Source organism: Epinephelus lanceolatus, chromosome 13 (genome assembly GCF_041903045.1).
Source record: "Epinephelus lanceolatus isolate andai-2023 chromosome 13, ASM4190304v1, whole genome shotgun sequence".
NCBI lineage: Eukaryota > Metazoa > Chordata > Actinopteri > Perciformes > Serranidae > Epinephelus > Epinephelus lanceolatus.
Genome location: NC_135746.1, coordinates 40,132,645 through 40,143,339, shown reverse-complemented (window position 1 = coordinate 40,143,339; position 10,695 = coordinate 40,132,645). Strand labels below are relative to the sequence as shown.

The window sequence follows — 10,695 nt, the reverse complement described above, 5'->3', positions numbered from 1 at the left end:
GCAGTGACATGCCATCCCATCCGGTTTGCGTTTAGTTGGACGATCATTTATTTTTCAACAGGACAATGACCCCAAACACACCTCCAGGCTGTGTAAGGGCTATTTGACCAAGAAGGAGAGTGATGGAGTGCTGCGGCAGATGACCTGGCCTCCACAGTCACCGGACCTGAACCCAATCGAGATGGTTTGGGGTGAGCTGGACCGCAGAGTGAAGGCAAAGGGGCCAACAAGTGCTAAACACCTCTGGGAACTCCTTCAAGACTGTTGGAAAACCATTTCAGGTGACTACCTCTTGAAGCTCATGGAGAGAATGCCAAGAGTGTGCAAAGCAGTAATCAGAGCAAAGGGTGGCTATTTTGAAGAAACTAGAATATAAAACATGTTTTCAGTTATTTCACCTTTTTTTGTTAAGTACATAACTCCACATGTGTTCATTCATAGTTTTGATGCCTTCAGTGAGAATCTACAATGTAAATAGTCATGAAAACAAAGAAAACGCATTGAATGAGAAGGTGTGCCCAAACTTTTGGCCTGTACTGTACATACAAATTACATGTACACATACATACACATATACACACATAGGTCAGGCATTCATGAGCCGGATGGATGTGGGTACAAAGCTTGACATGGCTCTCTCAGTCCTGAATGCAAGTGATCTGTATCTCTGTCCTGAAGGTAGCAGACTGTAGTGGCTGTGCAGTGTGTGAGTGATATCTGAGGCTATGTGTGTACCTTTTATTTTAACCCTTCTGTTGTAAATGTTGATGAGTGATTCCTGCTCCAGTCCGATTATTTTACTGCTCATTGTTATGATTTTGTTTAGTGGGTTACGATGGATGTTAGATAGTGAACCGAACCAGGCTGATATGTTGAAGGTGATTACAGATTCAATGAAGCATTTGTAAAAAGCTGTCAGGACTGACTGATGAACCTGGAGTCTGCGAAGCTTTCTCAAGAAGAAGAGACGCTGCTGACATTTGGAAAAGATGGTTTCACTATTTGATTGAAAGGTGAGTCTGTGATCAATTATTGTCCCGAGGTATCTGTATGACTCAACACTCTCTATCAGCTGGTTATTAACTGACAGGGTGGGGATGATGGTGGGGTTATTGTGGAAGTCGACAAATGGGAAATTCATTCTGCTCAGGTCAACACAACACAAAAGATACCACAATAAATAACATAACATTCAAATAGTCAGTAAATATCGTTGTACACAGGCTGACTCTACAGGTAGAATACTTAAAGGCGTTAAAGGGGTTTTTCCCCGTTAAAGGGGTTTTTTTGGGGAGTTTTTCCTTATCCGCTGCGAGGGTCATAAGGACAGAGGGATGTCGTATGCTGTAAAGCCCTGTGAGGCAAATTGTGATTTGTGATATTGGGCTTTATAAATAAAATTGATTGATTGATTGATTGATTGATTGATTCATAGTAACAAAAGCAACTCCTTCTGCAGATTAGGTTCAGTGTGTGTGTGTGTGTGTGTGTTACACAGGGGTCACAACAGGTCCAGTCTTATAGTAGAGGGGATGAAGCTGGCTCTGCCCCCACTCATTTTTATTAATGGAGCAGCATATCTCCTGCCAGAGGGAAGGATCTGAAAGCAGGTGCAGAGGTTATGTGTCGAGTCCCTCAGAATCTTGCTCGCTTTTTTCACAGTTCTCTAGTCATAGAGCTGCTGGAGGGTCAAGCATTGTTCCCACAGAGTTTAGACCCTCTGCAGTTTGGCCTTGTTTTTCTCTCAGAGCCCGCTACACCAAGCCAGAGAGGAGAAGGTGAATAGGCTCTCTGTATGCCAGATGTAAAAGCTGTCAAGGATGGTAGGGGCCACATTCAGTTGCCTCCCCAGGATGTAGATCTGCTGCTGGCACTTTGTGAAGATGACTTGTGTGTTGTTCATCATAGTCCAAGATACTTGTGGCTGCTAATGCTCTCTACAGCCTTCCCACTGAGAGTCTTCTGTGGGACAGAATCTGTCTTCCTTCTGAAATATAAGCTAATCTCTGGGGATCTCTCCTTTGTCTTCTTCACATTTATGTAAAGAAAGTGCTCCTCACACCACTGATACCACTGTACAGGGCCCCTTAAAGGTCATGTCGGGAGATTTTTTTTGGACTGACTTTTGGGTCCCCTCGCAATACTTTTGCGTTCCCTTGCAATAACTTTTGCGTTACCTCGCAATACATTGCGTTACCTCGCAATACTTTTGTGTTCCTTCACAATAACGTTTGACATGGAGTGAGGACGGACCAGGTTGGTGGAGGGGACAGCAGCAGTTGGGCCAGGAGAGGGATTCCCCGACACTGGCTCCAAGCGGGGAGGAATCCCAGAGTGTTTGGGCACGGCCTCTTTCAGGAGCTTTTGATTGTGTGATTGAATGGAGGAAGCCGGCTATGATGATGGAGGAGAGTTGTCATTTTTAAGTGGCGGAAAATGATCCTCATCCAGGATGGAAAACATATTGTACAACTGGAGAGGCTGAGACGAAGGTGAGCTGTGTTGAGGCTTTCCATCTCGTGTACTTTTCCAGACATTAGGCCACGATTTCTCCCGACGGGATCTGGGAGTGGGAGTGAAGTTAACCAGAGCCATGGGCCGTTGTGGCTTTGCTGTTTGGAGACAGGAGGGGGACAGTCGCGTCTAGTTCTCCCGTGGATGTGGAGTTAGCAACGGGACCCAAAGCGATGACCATCGAGTTTTTTCTCAGACTCCAACTGATTTAAATGACTCATGCAGTTCTGAACACCAGTTTCCATGGGGAAAGTCCAGTGTTTTGTAACCCATGCACTGCCCCACCTGCCAGTGCTAACAGTGGTTACGCTGTCTTCTGTTTCCCCGCATGGTATAAGTAAACGTTCCACCTTAAAAGTTGCCGACAGTTGACCCAGTGAATGAAGTTATTTTTTCTCAGACTCCAGCTGCTTAAAATGACTCACACAGTTCTGAACACCAGTTTCCATGGGGAAAGTCCAGTGTTTTGTAACCCATGCACTGCCCCACCTGCCTCCTTCAATTACTAATTGATTTACAATAGAAAAAATCATTAAAAATAGCAAAAGTTCAGACAAGAGGTGCAAAGATATAGAGAAAATTTTACTTTTTAAATAAGGTTGCAGTCATTACAGGGTGGACTAGGCAGTGTAAAATAGGAATGTTTTTAGCTTTGACTTAAAAGTGGTCAGAGTCGGGGCTTGACTAACATCATTTGGGAGGTTATTCCTGGTTTATGATGCATTTGGGATGGTCAGTGCACCAGCCTTAGATAAGATTACCAGTGTAAGGATTTTAGAACTGGAGTAATGTGGTTATTCATTCATTCATTCCTTCATCACCTCACGTCTGGATTATTGTAATGCCGTTCTGTATGGGGTCACCAATAAAACTCTTGGCAGACTCCAACATGTTCAAAACTCAGCTGCCAGGGTTCTCACTCACACTAAACCTTGGCAGCACATCACCCCCACTCTCAAACAACTGCACTGGCTTCCTGTTAAGTTCCGGATCACCTTCAAACTTCTCCTGCTCACTTACAAATCTCTGCACACCCTTGCCCCTCAGTATTTAACAGACCTCCTTCATGTCCACCACCCGTCCCGGAACCTGCAATCTGCGGACTTGGGCCTCCTTTCAATTCCTCATACTAGAAGGCAAACCTTTGGGAGCAGGGCCTTCAGTGTGGCAGCTCCCACCCTCTGGAACTCGCTTCCGCTGGAGAGTCGCCAGGCACCAACGCTGGACTCTTTTAAATCTCAGCTAAAGAGGCACCTTTTCCTGCTGGCTTTCGCCAGCTAGTTGTGTTTTCTGTTTGTTCATGTCATGTGATTTTGTGGTTGTCTGTGTGATTTTGTGGTTGTTTGCAATTGTGAAGCGACCTTGGGTTTGTTGAAAGGCGCTATATAAAATTGATTTATTATTTATTATTATTTCCTAGTTTTTGTCAGGACCATAGCAGTAGCATTCTGAATAAGCTGAAGTTGCCAAACAGCTTCTTTTGAATGTCCTACAAACAGACAAATGCAGTAATCTAATCTACTGGAAATGAAGGCGTGGGTGAGCCTTTCAAGGTCTTGCTTTGACCTTATTACTCTGACTCTAGCAATGTTTTTTAAATGGCAGTAGGCAGATGACATTACACATTTGATGTGGCTGTGAAAATTTAAATCTGAGTCCAGGATAACACCAAGGTTTCTTGCTTGACTCGTAGTAATAAGAGAGAGGAATTTGAGGTGAGAGCTGACACTCTAGCTTTCTTTCAGTGGTCCAAAGGCAATTATGTCAGTCTTATCTCTGTTGAGTTTGAGAAAAGTTTGACACATCCAGTCATTTATTTGCTCAGTACAGTGAAACATGCATTCTACAGGTCCATAATCACCTGATGAAAGTGATTTGTATATTTGTGTGTCATCTGCATAATTATGGTAGGCTATTTTGTATGATTCGACCTATGGAAGCATATGGGGATTCAACAAGAGGGGTCCCACAATGGATCCCTGTTGGACCCCACATGCCATGGCCATCTGCTCTGACTTGTAGTTACCGATCGAGACAAAGTACTTCCTGTGATGAAGATATGACTTGAACCATTTAAGGTCAGTTCCAGAAAGTTTGATCCAATTTTCTAGTTTTTGTAACAAAACTGTGTGGTCCACTTTATCAAAAGCAGCACTTTCATCCAACAGCACTAAAACAGAGACTTTGCCTGAGTCAGTTTTCGAGCAAACATCATTTTTTACGTTAAGAGTGCAGTCTCAGTGCTGTGATGGGGCCGAAAACCTGACTGAAAGCTATCAAAGCAATTGTTCAACTTCAGAAAGTTGCTAACCTCCGATAACCTTACTTAAGAACGGTAAGTTTGAAAGAGGCTGATAGTTGTTCAGTATAGTGGCATCAAGACTGCTGTTCTTTCGGAGAGGCTTGATGACTGCAGTTTTCAAAGCATTTGGAAAAGTGCCAGATTGGAGGGAGACATTAACTATCACAGTTAGTTGTTTTAACAGGCTGCTCAGCACAGTTTTAAGGAAGCTAGTGGGTAAAATATCAAGTCAGCAAGTGGAAGAACTGAGACTGGAGACAATTTCTTCCAGTGTTTTGTCACTGACGATGGAGCTTTATCCCTATCTTTATTCAAGAGAGTGGTCTATCAGTTTGAGAGCATTATTTATTGATTTCATGTTCAAAAACCCTGCCCTCGCACTCAAATAGCCTCTGCTTGCGCTTGGATCTAGTCCTAGTCTAGTCAAATCCTAGTCTTCCATCCTCGCTGCTCAGCTTCTGCTCCTAAGTCTGCATATCTAAGCTTTTTTCTTTCATAGTCGTCTTCCACTGAGTGTTCCCAAGGAACTGTCAGCTCAATGAAATAAACTATCCGTTGACTCGCTGACCACAACACTATGTCAGGCCTTTGCTTGGTACAAACTATTTCCTGGGGAACAACAAGCTGTCCCCCTAAATCTACTTGGATTTCCCAATCACAAGCACCTTCTAGGCGGCCACACCCTTGCCTCCTTACTAACTTATCCTTTCTGTGTTTCTCCCCCTCACAGACAAACTGAATTGCTAAACTCCTATCCTTAACACCTTCTGAATTCACCTGTCTTAGTTTCCCTTCAATGCCTGCAGTTAAACATTTCAGCACCTGGTTATGTTGCCATGTATATCGGCCTTATGACAAGATAACTTTACAGCCTGACAAAATATGCTTTAAGGTTGCGGTACCTGAACACAATGCGCATGATGGGTCCTCATTTACCCACAGTTTCAGGTTCTGGGAGGTTGGTAACACATCGTATGTAGCCCCTACCAGGAATCTAATAAGATTCTCCTCCATACTCCACAGGTCCCTCCAACTAAGCTTCCTCTTCTCTACACTTTCCCAACTCAACCACTGTCCCTGTTTAGCCTGGGCCACTACCTTTGCACCCCTTACTATCTTCTCCTGTCTGCGTATCTGTTCCACAACCAGCTTTCTTTTATCTTTGAGACCTGTTGTATTCCATACCGGTTTGCCTGAGCCACGCCCCAGGCCTCCCTGGCCAAACTGAACATTACCTACAATCTCTGCATGCCTAAGAGCTGCCTCTGCCTCCTGAACTGTTGGGATGTCCTCATCATCTATGACAAACTTCCTATCACTTAACTTCCCTCTACGTATTGAGATGCTTCTAGATTTACTAGGCTTGGCCCACTTGAGGTTCTTATTTACCTTCTCTAGTAGCCTCTTTGTACATGGCATTGTTGTGGTCACCAGTGTCATGTCACCCATGTAAGCCCTAACTGGTGGAAGATGCAACGCGTTCTGCCATCTCTCCCCACCTACCACCCACTTAGAAGCCCTGATGATTATTTCCATCGCCATAGTAAATGCTAATGGAGAAATTGTACACCCTGCCATGATGCCTATTTCTAGCCTCTGCCAACCTGTTGTGAAGCCTGCCGTACTTAGACACAACCTAATATCCTGAAGGTATGCTTGCACTTAACAACTAGTAGTTAACAACTACCTGTGGCACTTTGAAATAGTCAAATGCACTCCAAATGAGGCTATGTGGTACTGAACCAAACGCATTTGCAAGATCTAAAAATATTACATGTAGGTCCCTTTTGTTAATCTTCGTTGCCTGAATCTGGTGCCAGATCATGCTGGTATGATCTAAACACCCTGAAAAACCTGGTATTCCTGCCTTCTGCACCATAGTATCTATTAAGCTATTCCTTTCTAAGTAGCTAGCTAATCTATGTGTGACTATACTAAAGAAAATCTTCCCCTCCACATTCAAGAGAGAAATCATCCAGAACTGGCTAAGGTCCACAGACTCTTTTTACTTAGGAATGAGGACACCCCCTGCCCTACACCATGCTATTGGTATAATTTGTTTTTCCCAAACTATTCTTAGCTGTTTCCACAAAATTTAAGGATATCAGGTGCACTTTTATTAACCCGGTAGGGGACTCCATTAGGCCCTGGGGCCGAAGAAGCCTTTGCACGCCTGACCACCTCCTGAACTTCCTTCCACCTAGGTGGCCTGACATCCATCTCATGCTCTATCCCTCCTAATGGAGGGATATCGGGTGGGAAACCTACTATCCTATTCTACTCTAAATCTGAGTATGTGTTTCTCAAATATTCTTCAACCTCTAGCCTTTCTGCTTTAAGCTGCCTTCCCTTTTCCTGGCTGAACATTCCTTTAACAAACTTAAAAGGGTCCCTGAAAAAACCTGTCCTAGCATGTTCCTTCTTCCTCTTTTTCCTGAGATGCTCTGCCCTTCTAAGAACTGCTAGCCTGCTTCTCAACTCCTCTTGCAACACCTTAATTCCATCCCTTTTTTCTTCTGTAGCCTTTTTCCACTGCTTTCTTAGCTGTCTCCTTTCCTTGACTAACTTCTCTATTTCTCTTTCCCGCCTAGACTTACCTGACTGTACCCTCTCACTCCTCTTTCTCTCATGCACCCCAAACCTCTCTACACCATATGAATAAATTATATCTCCCATCTTTTCTAACCTTTCTATTGCATTTCCTCTAAGCCTACTTAAGATTACTGACAAATTTCTGTTAACTATCTCCCATTCTTTACTGTCATTTGCCCTGGGCCATCTAACTCTAACCTTTTGCTCCATGGTTCTCTCTCTGACTGGCCTGCTAACCTCAGTGTCACCTGCATCCTCTCTTACTACCCCCTCCTCCTCCTCCTCAGTGGCAGCGTTACTGATATCCTGCGAACTGTGGTTTTCTACCTGCCGCTGGACTTCATCCGACTGACTCGACTGACTTCTTAGGAAGTACTGATCAATGCGACTACTCTGCCCTTTGCCACACACTTCTTCTTTTCCCTGAGTTCTGAGGCCTTTCACTGATGTTACTTTCTGTCAGCCGCAAGGACAAACCTGAAGCATCTTGTTCTCAACTGTGCTACTTTTATCCTCTACAGATGCGCTCGCCTTGCCCTGAGTGCTGCTAATTCTAGCCCTGGTGGATAGGTCCATGCCATGCCCCTATCCTTCACTGAGTCACAGATCCAATGCATAGTCATGTCCGTGCCAATGGCTGTTACCGTGTAATCCACCTGTGAGTCATCTTCCACCCCTGCTCTCGCTGACTCTTGGGGTATTTTCCCTATGTTGGCTGTAGCTAATTTTGGTTGTAGTAAGGCTGCTAGGCCTCACCACTGCTACCATGGGTTGCTAGCCCATGCCAGCACCTTTGGGGTCGTTTCCCTCCTGTCAGCTGTCTTTCCAAGTGGTCACATGGTCTTTCCCTTGTTGTCAGCTGCCCTATTCACAGCAGTCACTAGCTGGGCATAAATGCATAATATTTCTTTATAGATTTCAAAGTGCATGTGGAGCTTTGATTTACGCCATATTTGTTCTGCTTTCCGGCACTTCCTTTTCTGGGGCCTTACAGAAAGAGTGTTTCTCCATGATGCCTTTTGCCTTATTACTAATGAATTTCACCTTAACACGAGCAATGGCATCAATGACATTTGAAGGAATTCAACAGATCATCAAAAATGATTTGAAATAATGGCAGATTCAAATGTGATAGTTTCCATGAAAAGTGTTTTGGTGCTCTCATTAAAGTACTTTTTTCAACATTTGCTGATCCATGGACAATTTTGGGAGTTACTGACCGATCAAAAAATACACAGAAATCATGATAGAGCAATATCAAGCACAGTGACATCTGACATCTTAACACCTTTAGTAATGACAAGATCTAAAGTGTGTCCTCTATTATGCGTCAGCTCTCTCACATGTTAAGAAAGATCAAATGTGTCAAGTATGGCAGAAAGTTCTGTGGCATTTTTCTCACATACATTATCCATGTGTATATTGAAATCATCTGTTATGACCTTCAATAATGAACTTCATTTCCATTTTAAATGACATATTCAAAAGATGAGAACTCACCAAATGATAGCTTCTTATAAAGAAATCTATCTCTGAAAAAGGCACAGACACCACCTTCTTTTTTGTTCTGTCGTGCTTCAAACGTCAAAGTGTGAATAGGATTTCCCATTCCATTTGGCAAAATAAAAGGATTCAAATGAGATTTTAAAAGTATTCTCATCTATTGTTCTGTATGTAGTAGTAGTAGTAGTTTAACATTCATGAATATCAAAATATTTTAAGATAAACATACATCTTTCATGCATTAATGTTGTTAGTTCCTCATGGAAATTATATATTCCTAATGGACATTCTTACAGGAATAACGAAACATGGCACCAGATGTCAGCTGCACTGATGTGAATGACATACATCCCTGTTATGAAATATATAATGTCTCCTACAGACTGACAAGCACTCCTTCTACAATATGTGTTTTAATATTTATTTTCCTTGGGTCATTATCTGTTGTCACAGTATGTGGAAACCTTCTGGTAATAATCTCTATCATTTACTTCAAACAGCTCCACACTCCTACAAACTCTCTCATCCTTTCTCTGGCTGTAGCTGACCTGTTTGTTGGTCTTGTAGTTTTTCCTCTCAGCATGGCCTCCTCTCTTAGCTCATGTTTACATTATGAACATTTATTTTGCAAAGTGAGAGATAGCTTTGATGTAACACTGAGCACAGCTTCCATTCTGAATTTATGTTGTATTTCCATAGACAGATATTATGCAGTGTGTCAGCCTCTGACAGTTGTTGTTGTTGTGGTCATGATCCTGGTCAGCTGGAGTGTGTCTGTTTTAGTAGCCATTGGCTTTCTAATTCCAGGATTAAACCATGAAAAATGTGACGATAATTGTTTTATTGATCTTCTACTTGCACAAATTTTGGGACCCATTTTCTCATTTTACCTCCCAGTGATCATAATGCTCTGTATCTACCTGAAGATTTTCCTTGTGGCAGAGAGACAGGCACGCAGCATCAGGAACACAACATGTCAGAGCACAAAATGTGGAGCAACTGTAGGTAAACATGAGAGAAAGGCCACCAAAACTCTTGCAACAGTTATGGGAGTTTTTCTGATGTGCTGGACTCCTTTCTTTCTCTGTTTTACTTTTCAGCTTTTGGATAATGTGTCAGTACCACTTCCTCTGTTTGAAACTCTTAACTGGCTTGGACTGTCAAATTCAATGCTCAATCCATTTATTTATGCTTTCTTTTACAGCTGGTTCAGGTCAGCTTTCAGAATGATAATTTCTGGGAAAATATTTCAAGGTGATTTTGCAGATACACAACTGCTTTGACATATTCTGTGGATGTTACGGTCTCCGGACCTTAGTACATTTATTTTCTGTGTTTAATGTGCTGTGCATGTCATTATGGGAATTATTCGGCCAGCACTTGTCAATCATTTATGTGTGTCTAATTGTCTGCTCTTCTGGAGGGAATCCCCGGCAGACCACGCCTCCAGCCCGCTTTCCCCTGCTGCTATTCAGTGTTCCCTCGCTTGCTGGCCGGCTGGCCCCCTCGCTGTCATCATCGGTTCCGGCCAATCACCGCTTCACCGGCCCCTTGTCTGAACCTTTAAAAGCTGCGCGGAGTCAAGAGCAATGGCGGCTGTGATTTAACTCGTTGTTGTTGTATTTGGGAATCTGTGGGCTTTAGGATTTAGCTTTGTAGCCTAGCCACATATCCTTTACAATCACACGTAAATTGTTTAATGTATGGTACATTAGCTTTATGGGTGTCGGTTTGAGTGTTGTTTTGTTTGACAGGTAAGTGGTAGAGCAGATAGCCTATGTTTT

At 43.1% G+C, this 10,695-nt stretch overlaps 1 protein-coding gene across 1 annotated transcript; it reads left to right on the top strand.

Moving 5' to 3' along the window:
• The first annotated feature begins 9,219 nt into the window (after nt 1–9,219).
• On the top strand, nt 9,220–10,194 carry LOC117251282 (trace amine-associated receptor 1-like). Its single transcript, XM_033617454.2, has one exon. It carries the CDS (start codon nt 9,220–9,222, stop codon nt 10,192–10,194), a length of 975 nt encoding a protein of 324 aa, XP_033473345.2.
• Nucleotides 10,195–10,695: the final 501 nt, after the last annotated feature.

What these genes read in the sequence shown, in the direction of transcription:
- LOC117251282 (XM_033617454.2), top strand. Translation starts at nt 9,220, where the DNA reads ATGGCACCAGATGTCAGCTGCACTGATGTGAATGACATACATCCCTGT.